General features: G+C 37.0%; 2 protein-coding genes across 3 annotated transcripts; both read left to right on the plus strand.

Moving 5' to 3' along the window:
- Positions 1 to 762: 762 nt before the first annotated feature.
- On the plus strand, positions 763 to 6,246 carry LOC122326643 (succinyl-CoA:3-ketoacid coenzyme A transferase 1, mitochondrial-like). Its single transcript, XM_043221710.1, has 17 exons — positions 763 to 960; positions 2,118 to 2,229; positions 2,432 to 2,522; positions 2,788 to 2,923; positions 3,209 to 3,358; positions 3,443 to 3,549; positions 3,753 to 3,813; positions 3,925 to 4,032; positions 4,159 to 4,273; positions 4,373 to 4,467; positions 4,566 to 4,614; positions 4,909 to 4,981; positions 5,177 to 5,252; positions 5,339 to 5,428; positions 5,514 to 5,594; positions 5,676 to 5,777; positions 5,978 to 6,246. The coding sequence occupies exons 1-17, from the start codon at positions 865 to 867 to the stop codon at positions 6,011 to 6,013; spliced, it is 1,578 nt and encodes a 525-aa protein (XP_043077645.1). The 5' UTR covers positions 763 to 864; the 3' UTR covers positions 6,014 to 6,246.
- Positions 6,247 to 6,849: 603 nt separating this feature from the next.
- c7b (complement component 7b) lies at positions 6,850 to 13,934 on the plus strand. Of its 2 annotated transcripts, none has more exons than XM_043221707.1 (18): positions 6,850 to 7,105; positions 7,661 to 7,710; positions 7,805 to 7,880; positions 7,971 to 8,112; positions 8,192 to 8,333; positions 8,416 to 8,554; positions 8,751 to 8,885; positions 8,976 to 9,219; positions 9,843 to 9,956; positions 10,049 to 10,215; positions 10,285 to 10,513; positions 11,195 to 11,366; positions 11,440 to 11,527; positions 11,894 to 12,026; positions 12,698 to 12,886; positions 12,962 to 13,055; positions 13,151 to 13,332; positions 13,612 to 13,934. In XM_043221707.1, exons 1-18 carry the CDS (start codon positions 7,025 to 7,027, stop codon positions 13,779 to 13,781), a joined length of 2,547 nt encoding a protein of 848 aa, XP_043077642.1. In that variant the 5' UTR covers positions 6,850 to 7,024; the 3' UTR covers positions 13,782 to 13,934. The 2 variants fall into 2 exon arrangements, with proteins under 2 accessions (XP_043077642.1, XP_043077643.1); XM_043221708.1 differs by having other exon boundaries at positions 6,852 to 7,076.
- Positions 13,935 to 13,977: the final 43 nt, after the last annotated feature.

The raw sequence follows: 13,977 nt of genomic DNA on the forward strand, positions 1-13,977 counted from the left end.
GTGTCCATTCTAGTCTGGAAATTTCTCAACAGCTGTCACACCTGTCAAAAGAGAATGACCTATAACCCTGGTCTTTCATAGTTCTTGATGGCATGTAAAAATTAAGTGTGCTCTTATAACACGCTGGGTACTTACTGACCTCGTGGACACTGTGGGTTGAGAGAGTTGTCCATTCATTCGTTTTACTTATGATTTTTATATTTTTACAGAACATCCCCATACTCGAAATTCAAACCCCTTACAACTGAGGGAGGCTAAAAATACATTTTGTATTTGCAGAGGAAACATTTGTGCATCAAATAAGAGCAAGTTACATCAATATTGCATTATACATTAGTATACCAAGCTTTAATTACATATCTAAATAATTAGCAATATCTCCACCTTTGCAAAAAAAATATCCATCTTCATTTGTATACATGCAGTTATTTTTTTTTTTATCATATAAACCTGTTTCAGTTCTGTCCACTGAGCCAAACTTGGAGAACCTTCCTTCTGAATGTACTGTTATTTTTGTGCCATCAATAACAATATCTGTAGTACGTATTTTTACTCTTTATCAGTTTGAGTGTGGACTTTTTAAAGTAATCCACATCCGAAATACAGCAACTGAATTCACATAAGCAGTGGTTTATGATTTTGCATAATTTATTTAGCTTCTAATGATGTATGGAAGCCGATATGGAGGGGGGTGAGGGGGGTTGCACTGATCTATAATGACATAGTGCAAAAGTACTCTTCAAACTGCTCCTGAACCCCCTGAAAACCCGCCCTTTGCCCTATTTTAAAACGGAGCAGGATTGATCCAGGTTCTGTGGTAGACAGTGATTACTTTCCTGTAAAAAATTTAGGTTGTTCTTAAAAATGTCTTTTCAGAGATTTTTATCTAGGTCAGATGCTCTTCTCAGAGGCAGACTATTATCTTTAACACAGCATGGGTGTATTTATCATCATGGTAAGGTAAGTAACAGTTACATTTTAGGATCCATTAGGTAAAACATTGTTAATGTAATTGCATTATTTTAGGTCTCCGACAAATCATTTGAAATTCTTTGATGTGTATGAGTATGTAACGTAACACTTTAATGGACTAAAATAAAAATGACAATCCTTGAATAGCCTTTGTTTCTAAAGATTTCTTTCCCTAATCAGTTATCATACATAACTGATACAAATCAATCATTCAAACAAATAGCTTTGTAAAGTTATACACTTTCCATATACAAAGGAACAGATTTTCATTTATCGATGTTAAAAACGCTTTAAAAATGAACAAATTTTGCTGTATTGATTCATTGTTTGAATAGCAATGCTGTTTGCACAGAATATCAGTCCACATGTGCACATTGCACCGTCAGGTTGTTTGTGACGCACAAAGCTTGGCATTCCGCACGTTTTATTTTGCATAATTAAAATCACAATACACATCGATTTTCTGCAATTCTTTTTAAAACTGTTAAGAAAATGAAATAAACATGTTGTATTATATAACATTTTTTAAAATAATATATATGTTAGAAAAATGTATTGCATGAAAGTTAAGGAAACATTCCATTTTAGAATTTTGCAAATATGAAATACAATTAAAAAGAATGTAATATGTACTGATTTGGGCATTGTAAATACTGTCTGTGACTAATTTATTTTATTTTATTATTTTTATGTATGTCTTTTATTATTATTTTTCTTTCCTTTTAATTTATTTATTTTTTAATTTATTATTATTATTATTATTATTATTATTATTATTATTATTATTATTATTATTATTATTATTATTATGTATTTTATTTTTTTTTTTTTTTATTATTATTATTTTATATATTTTTTATCTATTTATTTATTTTATTTTATTTTCCTTTTACAAGTGTAAACTGTAAATTGAACTGGTAATTATGGAAAGGTGGATGCTTGTATAGTATGTATAATATGTTCAGTTGTTTTTGGGGTTATAAGAAAAGTCAATAAAAAAAATTAAAAAAAGAAACCTAACAAGAATGTAATATTCTGGAACCTTGTACAGTTTTGAGACTGTTCTGGGTTTGCTGGGAACAAGCATTTTCACTTTAATTGTGTCTAAAAGTATGCCATGCTCTCCCTGTCATATTACTCCACAGGAATTCAACTGCTCTCATTTCTCAACCTCCCGGTCAAGGAGTGCGTGTTTTTATTCGGACCCCTCAGAGGCCGTCAGAGACATTCCTAATGGCTCCATGCTTCTTGTCGGAGGTATAAGGAGGAACTTTTGCCATATCAAAACATGTGCCCACTGAATGTGGCCTCTATACATATAGTTCTGCACAGCTCGGATGTAGTCCTATCTGAAAAGTTATAAGTGGCATTTCCTGCACTAATATCCTTCGCTGTAGAACATAATGTGTCCCCAAGTGGTATCCCTGTGTGTGCTCAATTTCCGCCCTTTCTGTCTCAGGCTTTGGTTTGTGTGGGATCCCGGAGAATTTAATCAGCGGCCTGTTGAAAACAGGAGTAAAAGAAATCACAGCCGTGAGCAACAATGCTGGGTGAGAGAGATCTCTAATTAACATGTCAGTAAAGTGAGTGAAGGGACACAGTGTTTCCAGAGAATTCCCTGATGTGGACAAACTCACTGGGATGTTTACAAAGGGTTCCTGTCATGTACTCTTAAACACACCAAAATACTGGGAAATCGTCTGATGGGGTCAAGGGGCAGGAAAGAGGGGAAAAGGGGAAGGGGCCCTCAAGAATCGAGGCTTGAATGTGATTTCTCGTGTGACTAACTAACTGCATGATTGCGTCTGATAACAGGGTTGATAACTTTGGCCTGGGAATGCTTCTGAAAACCAAACAGATAAAACGCATGATATCTTCATATGTTGGGGAAAACGCTGAGTTTGAGAGACAATATCTATCAGGCGAGCTGGAATTAGAGCTTACTCCTCAGGTAGATCTCTTATGTTTTTCTTCTGCTTGACTTTAAAGGAACATGACACTTTTTTGGAAAATAGGCTCATTTTCCAAGCACTCTAGAGTTAAACAGTTGTGTTTTAGCGTTTTTGAATCCATTCAGATCATCTCTGGTTCTGACAGTAGCCGTTTTAGCTGTAACTTTGAGTGTGATGCTAACGGTCTAATCAGATTCAATGATCTATGCTAAGCTACAGCTAAAGGTGCTACCACCAGACAGGTTGCAAAAAATACAGTTTGATTGATTCGAATCCTATTCCAGGGCACACTAGCAGAGAGGATAAGGGCTGGCGGTGCAGGCATCCCAGCATTTTTTACTCCCACCGGATTTGGCACTCTTATCCAGGAGGGTGGATCACCGATAAAATACAACAAAGATGGCAGCATTGCTATCGCAAGCGAACGCAGAGAGGTATATTGAGGCATAACGCTGTCACCCTCAGAAAAATATTACATATGTATATCTAGATTCTTGTCTTTTGACTGCTTGGTCCAGGTACGAGAGTTTAATGGCAGACATTATGTCATGGAAAAGGCCATCAGGGGCGACTTTGCTTTGATAAAGGCCTGGAAATGTGACAAAGCAGGGAATCTTATTTTCAGGTAAAGAAAATCATGCATTAAATACCATTTGCCTTTATAAATAATTTTTATTTTTCAATATCTTACTTTTAACACAATCAAGATCCTACTTAGCCCAGATTATCCACTAGGTGTCAGGCTTTATCTGTATAGCCATCAATGATGTTCATGTCATTATTTATTTAATTGCTGACCATAATCTTTTTTTTTTTAAAAAAAAACAGGAAAACAACTCGTAATTTCAACCAGCCTATGTGTAAAGCAGCCAAACTTACAATAGTGGAGGTTTGTGACCTTTCAGTTTGTGATGGGCTTGTGTGGCTTTGACGTTTTCTGTCGTCATGTTTGAGGTCCCACAAAATCATATTTTTTTTCAAAACTGACTTACTTGCACAGGTTGAGGAGATTGTTGATATTGGAAGTTTTAGTCCTGAGGACATTCACATCCCTTCCATATATGTAGACAGGGTAGTTCAAGGAGCCAGCTATGAAAAACGAATTGAGGTGAGAAAGACACTTGAACCTGTCTGATCTTCACATTTATTTCTTTATTCTCAACATATTGTTTATTTTGTGCACATTTCACTTCATAACTGCGTGGGTCATGTTTGGGACTGCTTTTGTTTATAGAAAAGGCTGGTTCAGTCTAGCAAGGAAGAGAAACCTAAAGTCAAACAGGACTCGGACATTACCCGAGAGAGAATCATCCGGCGAGCCGCACTGGAGTTTGAGGACGGGATGTATGGTATCCTTCAGTAGCCCGACCAAAGATGTTACCACAATCGTGATAGATATTAACAATCAGTTTCTAACAATCCCGTTCCCACCTTGACAACCTTCCCAGCAAACCTTGGCATCGGTATCCCTATGCTGGCCAGCAATTACATAAGCCCTGAAATCATCGTCCACTTGCAGAGCGAGAATGGAATTTTAGGACTGGTGAGTTTATGTTATTAAATAACCTGAGTATGTCATTTTCCGGCTAATGAATTTTCCCTTTTCAATTTCCAATTTCCTGTTTTATTACATTTTTTTAAGGTCCCTATCCAACAGAGAGTGAAGTGGATCCTGATTTAATCAATGCTGGTGCAGATATCTTTATCGCTCTACTTGATATTTTATATTCTGTTAATTACATTGTTACTACTCCACATACACAAGTGTAGCAGTGAGTTAAGATCTTCAGTGTGAGCTTCACCAACATTGCAACATGAAAGGTGTACAGAACTCAAACTATACCACAGAATGCAAAGTATACTTGCTGAGCACATTATACATATAATTTATTCACTGCACACAACATAGTATTAAACGATACTCAATCATTCTAAAATCCTTCTTTACAACTGAGATCTTGGCCTTTTGTGTGTGCGCGTTCAGGTAAGGAGACGGTAACAGTTTATCCAGGAGCTGCCTATTTCTCCAGCGATGAATCCTTTGCCATGATTAGAGGGTGAGTATCGAAATACTTCAGACATTAATGATTAAATTAAGATAGATCCAGCTGCACAAGAAATGTACATTTTTAGTGTGAGAATTGAGAAACGGGCAGATTGTGGTCTACATTTTATGTAACAGTTTTTTATGTTGTTCCCCCCTAATTTTTCTTTCACTTCAAGTTCTTCACCTTTTATTATCTTTTTTTAAGGGGTCACATTGACCTGACCATGCTTGGAGCAATGCAAGTTTCTAAGTATGGAGATCTGGCCAACTGGATGATTCCAGTATGAGTTTTATTCTCCATTTTATTGTATTATCACGGACAGACATGCAGTATGTCTTTGTTTTACATGTTTCGTGTGTTTCTCAGGGTAAAATGGTGAAGGGCATGGGCGGTGCAATGGACCTGGTGTCTAGTGATGCCACAAAAGTAGTTGTCACTATGGAACATTCTGCCAAGGTACAATAATCTTGTCACTTACAGTGGTGATGTTTTACCATTTCACATCACTCTTTGTAAAATCTAACATTTTTAAAATTTTAAGGGTGGGAAACATAAAATCTTAGAGAAGTGCACACTTCCCCTGACTGGAAAACAGTGTGTTGACCGTATAATCACCGAAAAGGTCAGTATAATTTACTGCAGAGAAACATAACATCTTGCACCCTTTCAAGGACAGCTTGATGTTTGTTGTCACTTGTTCTAGGCGGTGTTTGATGTCGATAAGAACAAGGGTTTAACTCTCGTTGAGATTTGGGAAGGACTGACACCAGATGACATTAAAGCATGCACTGGGACGGAGTTTGAGGTGAGACTAGACCTAAAACAACAACCATTATCCTTATTCGGGGACTTAAAAGTTCTAGGCAATTATAATTATTCATCCCGTAATTATTTTATTATATCTTTCTGTTGTGACTGAACACACTTTCCTTTAGATTTAATAGTTGTGGGAAAGTTTTGTGTATAAGTGCAATTTATTTGTTAATTCATTCCGGTATATTTCAGGTGTCAAAAGACTTACGACCGATGCAGCAGATATGAGATAATACTGAGGATTTATATTGATGGCGCTCCGCTGGAAAACTGGGACTGGTCCAGAGCAAGAAAGAGGACTTGACTGCTTCCTTTATAACAAATGTTTGCTTTTTTGGATGTTTCATAAAGGCAGAATTCATTGTTAAATAAATGCACAACTGTTCTCACCATGTTAATTACAACTTGCTCGAAAGTAGGACATAGTAACTCTCCAAGAGTGGAAAACATCACCTTTTAAGGTACGGTTTAAGACACTGTCAGACTAAATTGTTTCTGAAATTAATTTTTTTTTAATGCAGTGGAATCTAAACAGAGTTAATATTAAAGATTTTTAGTAATAATATTGTTAAACATTATAATGCACTGAAACTTATTTTAAACAAAATATTTTAATGGTTGTTTTTTGCAAGCTAATCTGTGCAAATTAAGGCAGCTGTGCTACTTAAACTTAATAATGATTCATTCGCGCCACCGTTTAAAATAAATAATGTTTGCTTAATGTTTTAAATTTTTGTCGTTTTGTCAGCGCAATCATTTCATAACTGTGAGATGCAGCAAAGTATATTGTAAACAGATCAAATCAATGGACAAAGCTTAATTGTGACGCATAAAAACAAACCGTTGAGTGGATCTCTGCTCGGTACAAGTTTTGACCCTAGTACCACTCTGTGATTGGTCATTGACCCGGACAACAAACATTGCACAACTTTCTGAATACAGAGGTCTATCTGTTCCACAGGGTTTAGGACAAAACACTATTTCACCATCCTCATAAAATACTTAATGAACCTCCTTATTTTTTTTTTTCAAATGGCAGAAACAAAAACAACACGCGTGCACTATTTACTGGAATTTACAAATTTAAAGATCAGATTGTGAAACTGTGACACAGTATATAAATTGGCAAAGTCGGCGTAAGGGATATCAAGCCAGCACTGAATGTCCCTCGGCTGAGTCATGCTGGGAATTCCTGTCCGAGGCGGGCTGATGTCATAAACCCTGCAAGAGCTCCTGTATATGAGCGGGGCCCATCACAGTCTGTCTCGTCGACAGCATCCACGGCGTTATGGTAAGAGGTTATTCACACAGAAAGTAAAGGTAAAGAATGAATCGCAGATGTAGATAATAAAAAGCAGTCAGGGTTAGATTCAAGTGTTGTTGCAACTGAAGTAATATAAAATTAAATATGCATGTAAATATTAGATGAAAAATTAAGGTGCGTTCGCAGCAAGAACAAAATGATAAAGAGAGCTATATTAGCGTCCACACCAACGCGAGATAAAGTTCTGCCTATTATAAAAGAGCGCTGCAGTTTTGTTGTCTGTTGCTTTAAATGTTTGGTCTATTTAAGTCAAGTGGCTGTCAATCGTTCATCAGAAAGAAAATTGTTTCGTTATAGCCATGGTTGTATCTTTCACGTTTGTACGTTTAGCCTACATGTACATTTAGAATGGGTTTTGGAACTATCTTTAAAGTTGAACGGCCTTTGGACTTAAAACCAATCGAAAATTAGAAATATTACCTTAGCTTACTAAAATAAACGGGTAAGTAAATTAAGTAGGCGTAATACTAGTAAAACTGAAATAAAACAACAATAACACTTTTTTTTTTTAAACAATTATGAAATGCTAAAATAGTCTGTACTGTTTTCAGATGTGCCCAGCTGCTTTTTTAGTTCTTCTCGTGTTTCTGCCTCGTATTTGGTGAGTGCTGCACAAAACCTGGATTTTATTATACGGTTGTTAATAAGTAATGATGGATATTTTTGTCTTACCTGACACATTTTTGTTATGCAAGGTGTGAGCAGCCGGTAAACTGCAGGTGGGGACCATATGGGGACTGGTCAGAGTGTGATGGCTGTACCAAGACACAGGTCAGCAAATAAACACGGGTGTAGAGATTGGCCTATAGTTGCTACTGGCCACAACCGAATGGCTGACCTTCTAAAGGGGTTTTCTCACAGGTTCGTACGCGTCCCGTAGAGACGTTCCCTCAGTTTGGAGGCAGCTCTTGTACAGGCGAGGCCATCCAAACACAGGCCTGTTCAGCAAAGAAAAGCTGCCCTCTACAGACAGGATGCGGAGACAGGTTTCGCTGCACATCTGGTAAGCCACTTCTGGCTGTGATATTAAAAAAGTTGGTTTTTGGTAAGTTAGCAGTTTTAATTGGCTTGTTTACGTATAGGTCAGTGCATCAATCCGTCTCTGGTGTGCAATGGAGATCAGGACTGTGAAGATGGTTTAGATGAACAGAGCTGTAGTGGCAGTAGCACTATAGTGTGTAACGAGCAAAAGTCACCGCCCAACTCTGACCTCACAGGAAGAGGGTAAAATTCGGCTTTAACACTCAGTATAAACTACTGTTAAATTAACGGAGTAATACGTTATGAAATATTTGTCATCCTTTAGGTTCGATGTGTTGACGGGTGAGCGGAGAGCGGGCGTCATTAACACTCGTAGCTTTGGTGGGCAGTGCAAGAAAGTCTTCAGTGGAGATCACAGAGATTTCTACAGACTTCCACAGAGCCTACTCAGATACAGCTTTCAGGTAAAAATGACATTTTAGACCCATTTCTTAAAAACATTTCGCACATTGTCACAGTTTATTCGCTATACTTTAGAACACAGTCTTCTATGGTGTTCTGCACCCACTAGTAAAAACATATTTAAAAAATCTGCTGTCTGAATAATTTTTGATTTGACTGTATAATATAAATATAATATTAACTATTATTTTTTTTCAGGTCACTGTTGAAAATGACTTCACGGACGAGTATTATGACAGTTCCTGGTCCTACATGCGGCATGAAGAGGAAAGGAAAAAAATTAGAGGAGGTCACGATCACAAAACCTTTCATAACGAATTGAAACAGGACAAGGTAATGATGGATTCGGTGTATTAAATGGCAAAAAAAGGCAAAAAATATTTGATTATATAATATTTAAATGCTGTTCTTTCTGTCTCAAAGACATATCATTTGCTGATAATAAAAAACGAGGTAGAGGTGGCTCAGTTCCAGAACAATGCTCCTCAGTTCCTCTCTCTATCTGAAGACTTCTGGAAGGATCTGTCGGCCCTGCCAAGCACGTATGACCCATCAGCCTATAGACTCCTTATACAGCGTTATGGCACACACTACATGGAAGAGGGCTCTCTGGGAGGCCAGTATAGGGCTCTGCTGGAGCTGGACGCTAGTTATATGATGGAGATGAGTATGTGTTAACTTCTGTTTTTCGTCTGTTAATATTTAAAGGGTTAATTTACACGAAACGTCTGTCATTAATTTCTCACCCTCGTCTCATTTCAAACCCATAAAACCTTCATTCATCTTTGGAACAAAAATTCTGATATTTTTGATGAAATCCGAGAGCTTTCTAACCATGCACAGACAGCAATGTGATTGCCATGTTCAAAGGCCAGAAACATAGCAAGGACATTGTTTAAAATAGTCCGTGCGACATCAGTGATTTTATGAGGCTACAAGAACACTTTTTGTGTGCATAGAAAACAAAAACTATTGACTTCATTCAATAATTTCTTCTCTTCCCTGTCAAACGATGCATGTTCACATGAGCACCATGATGCATGCCATTTCAACATTCAATATTTCAATATACCAATTTCAATATAATTTTAAGAATCCAAGCATTTTTGTTTAATCATTAGTGCTTTATTTTAAATGTAATATATTTTGAATACAGTGCAATGTTCGCTTTTGGCCTACAGTCCTCAAGCTTGACTGAGCTTCATTTTTCTGGTCTAGATCATTTTGTTAGTCATTTTAGTTTTCCCAAAATCAAACAAAAATATGTGTTTTCTTTTCGTTTTAATGTAGGTAAGACGAATATTGACTTCCACCAGTGTATTACACGCGTGAAGCGACGGCTCTTCTATAAAAAGAAGACAACCAGGTGTACCAAACTGATGAAGACAATTGAGAGTTTCAGCGGTTAGTCCGAATGACTGTTTTTTTCAATGAATGTAACTAAAACATCAGATTTCAATGCTGTGACCTGACGTACCCTTTGAAATGTTTCACAGAGAACAGAAATCATAAGATGCCGATTAAAACAGACGTTATCGGAGGACATCCCGCTTATATCGCTGGCCTTAGTCTCCTAGACTTAGAAAACCCTGACAGTAACAAACAGATGTATTCCAAATGGGCTGGATCAGTGAAGGAGTTCCCTAGAGTAATAAAACAGAAGGTATGACAGAATTAAGACAAGTATAAAGTAAGTATAATAAGCGGTCATAACATGGTGTCATATTCCTAGTTGCGGCCGCTGTATGACTTGGTCAAAGAGGTGCCATGTGCTGGACTCAAGAAGCTCCACCTCAAGAGGGCACTGGAGGCCTACCTGGAGGAGCAGAGCCCTTGTCGCTGCAGACCGTGTCAGAACAACGGCATGGCTGTGCTCACTGACGGTGTGTGTGCCTGTGTGTGCAGGCCGGGCACCAGCGGTAATGCCTGTCAGAACGGCCACATCCTCGGAGAACAACCCGGTAAGAATGTTTGTTCATTTGCTAAATCAAATGCAAATGTGTATATTTAATGACACACTGATCAGCTGAACAATTAGTCAGCAATGATACTGACAGAAAAATTTGGACATCTCTGAAGATAATGAAATGTTTTAGTTCAGATTGATAGAGTTAAATCATTTCCTGCTACAGTTTTTTCTTTTCTTGTGACGTTAAAGAGTCCCAAACAACAGATTGACATGCATGCGAGGAAATAAAAACACATTTGTTTTCTTATAGTATGCTTTTATTTTTATCTTATTTGTTCAGCGACTCCCAAACGATTTGTTTATTGATTTATTTTTCCAGTGATTTCATTTAACGCAGTGTTTGTGAGTTTTTAAAGCTCCAAAAGCGGCACCTAGTGGTGAAGAATTAATTAACATTTTCATTAAGACCAACACAAAAAATACCAACAAGTGGATAGGCAATATGCTACTATTTCATTTTGACCTCAACATGAAACGACTCGTTTCATTGATTCAGAGTCGACTCTTTCTTTCAAGAGACATCAACTTTGTACACAGGGCACTTTCAGATTTAAAACTTTACAGTATTTTTCATTCACTTGCTTTGCTATACACTGCACGAAAGGTCATTTTCAAAAATCACAACAACCTGTTCATCTTGTCTCAAATGTGTCAAACTGGTCCTCCTTTTTAGGAGTGATTGAAGGAGTCTGGAGCTGTTGGTCTGCCTGGAGCAGCTGCTCTCAGGGTCAAAAGTCAAGGACTCGTTCGTGTAATAATCCTGCTCCAAGAAATGGAGGCAGGAATTGTAAAGGAGAGCCCACAGAGTGGAAAAGCTGCGAGGACCCAGATTTTGAACACCTCAAGTGAGCATTTAATTTATTATTTATTTATTTATTTAACTTTTCAGCCTTTTAACAACAGTTTTTTGTGTTTTAGAATGATGGAGCCCCATTGCTTTGATCCCACAGTGACCCCAGTGAAGACATGTAAAACTCCACCTCCTTTGACAAATGGATTTGTTTTGGTAAGTGCCTCCTGAAGCAAAGGAGCTGGAGGGGGGTGGGAATACGCACTCAAGTGAAAACCACTTCAATACACAAAACTCTCAACAGACGTGCTTAAATTCCGTTCAATTCTAGTTTATTTGTACAGCGCTTTTCGCAGGACAAATCGTTGCAAAGCGGGTTATTAGTGGTGACTATGGCATAAGCAAAAATCATGCTGTTAGATACAAATTACGTGTAATTAAAACACGGTGAACACTATTAACTGCAGTGATTATATGTTGCAATTAAACCTTGCAATTGAGAATTAAACATGATTAAACAAATCTGGTAGTTTTAAATGTTGTTCCAGGGATAACTTTACATCTCACCCATCACGTACGCAGGACCCCAGAGACATCTATCCAGTGGGCAGTAAGATTGAGTACACCTGCACAGATGGACACGATCACATTGGCAATCCAATCGCTGAGTGTACAGAGAACCTGACCTGGAGGAAATCACCCATGCAGTGCAAAAGTAATTCTATATGTCAAAAATCTACTTTTAAATAAATGTATGAAAAATGGCTATAAAATACACATATACATGGATATAAGAATGGATATTTAAGAAAAACGTGTTATATTAAATATATTTCTATATAATATATGAATATAAATATATATGTATATAAAAATATATATATATATTTTCTATAATAATAATAATAATAAATACACAGTACACACACATATTATGTAAACAAAGACATTTATTTTGAATGCAATTAATCGTTTGACAGTGCTAAAACACACACACATATATGTATGTGTGTAACTTTTTGTATAAATATACATTTTTAAAAACGTTTCCAAAATATATTTAGCCTCCCATATGTTTTAATCCATGAGAATACATTCACATTAGGCTATGTAACTCTCATGAGCACACAACATTTGAAAAAAGTCAAGAAGTAACACATTATGCAGTGTTTGAGTGTAAATAAAAATTAGACATTATTAAATCTGTATATATTCAGCTATTCCTCACACATATGTACTACTACATACAGTAAGATTATAATTTTCTTCCCTATAAAATACAGTTTTATGGGTAATTCGAAAGTGTTCTCTGTAGTTGTTAATGCATTGCTGTAATGCATTAAGTGGTGTCCTACTCTCTTTTTCCTTTTATTGTATGTTCACCAGAAACTGCATGCGATCCTCCAGCTGTTCTGAGTAATGTCATTGCCACACCCTCAAAACAAGCTTATCTGATCGGAGAGAGCGTGACCCTGTCATGCCCAAGTGGGATGCAGAAAGAAGGTGAAGCAGAAATCATGTGCCGTCTTGGTCTCAGCTGGTATCCAACACCTGAGAGTGTGCAATGCAAGCCAGGTAGGTTGTAGGCTCCTAATATACGCCAATCAGGTGTTTGGTTTCAGTTATTGCTTATAACGTTTTTCTGAATAGTGGAAGCAGTGCCCACTCAACCAAGCCTACTCTGCAAACCATGGGAAAAATCAGCAAAGGGTCAGTGTGTTTGCAAAATGCCGTATGAATGCAAGTAAGTTTGTTAGTTATGGTATTGAGTGCGAAAAGGAATAATGAACATACGAAGCAGCATGCATTAACGTGAAATCTCTATGTTATGTTGACCAGGGCGTCACTCCACATTTGTGCCTCTGTGCGTCCTGGACGGGTGAACAGAATGAGCATCTGCCAGCTCGGGGCCTTGAAGTGTCTGGGACAAACATTTACTTTGCTACAAGACAGTGCATGCATTTGGCCAGAAATCAAATTTACATCCTGTCAGGACTGCCATGAGGGGGAGATATGTGACGGTAGGCCCCTATAAAACCTTTATAAAACCACCTATAAAATTGACATAGCATTTATCTTATGGGCAGTTTTAACTATTTATTTTAAAATGCATTATTTATATATTAATTTGTAATGTATAGCAACTGTGTACGCAATTTCAGGCATGAAATCTATATTTAGTCTTAACTTTAGTTTCCTTCTCCGCCAAATAAGCCATAGCTTGAAAATAAGTAGCTTTGGATAAAAGTGTCTTCTAAGTGCAAAAAATGTATATGTAAAAGATGTAAATGTGTCACTAGGTTCGAAATGTGAATGTAAAGATCCTGAAGATTGTTCAGATGACTCCGCCCACCTGTGTGTCTCTCTAATGGGCGGAGCTCCTGAGATGGTTTCAGAGTGTGAAGCTGGGGCTTGGAGATGTCAAGGGAAAGACATCACAGTACTCAGCATTGGACATTGTCAGGCGTAAACACATTTCAATTGCTTGTTGCAAATGTATGATTTTTTTTAAACTGTAATGTTTAGTAATATCTACCTATCTATACACTTGATCCTCTAACTCTAGCACACTCTATTCTAATTCAGAATTAAAAAATTAACACTAGCTCTTTTTTTTTACCTTCTATATATTTTCATTTATTTATTATACATTTAACAAAAACTGT

This window comes from Puntigrus tetrazona, chromosome 21 (assembly GCF_018831695.1).
Source record: "Puntigrus tetrazona isolate hp1 chromosome 21, ASM1883169v1, whole genome shotgun sequence".
In the NCBI taxonomy this organism is placed as follows: Eukaryota; Metazoa; Chordata; class Actinopteri; order Cypriniformes; family Cyprinidae; genus Puntigrus; species Puntigrus tetrazona.

Excerpts from the sequence above, each read along its gene's own strand:
- c7b (XM_043221707.1), top strand. The coding sequence starts at position 7,025 with ATGAGCGGGGCCCATCACAGTCTGTCTCGTCGACAGCATCCACGGCGT. Across the intron at positions 9,220-9,842 it reads TAGTTATATGATGGAGATGA|GTAAGACGAATATTGACTTC; the intron begins GTATGTGTTAAC and ends GTTTTAATGTAG. Across the intron at positions 10,514-11,194 it reads CATCCTCGGAGAACAACCCG|GAGTGATTGAAGGAGTCTGG; the intron begins GTAAGAATGTTT and ends CCTCCTTTTTAG.
- LOC122326643 (XM_043221710.1), top strand. The coding sequence starts at position 865 with ATGTCTTTTCAGAGATTTTTATCTAGGTCAGATGCTCTTCTCAGAGGC. Across the intron at positions 4,615-4,908 it reads TCCTGATTTAATCAATGCTG|GTAAGGAGACGGTAACAGTT; the intron begins GTGCAGATATCT and ends GTGCGCGTTCAG. Across the intron at positions 5,778-5,977 it reads GCACTGGGACGGAGTTTGAG|GTGTCAAAAGACTTACGACC; the intron begins GTGAGACTAGAC and ends GGTATATTTCAG.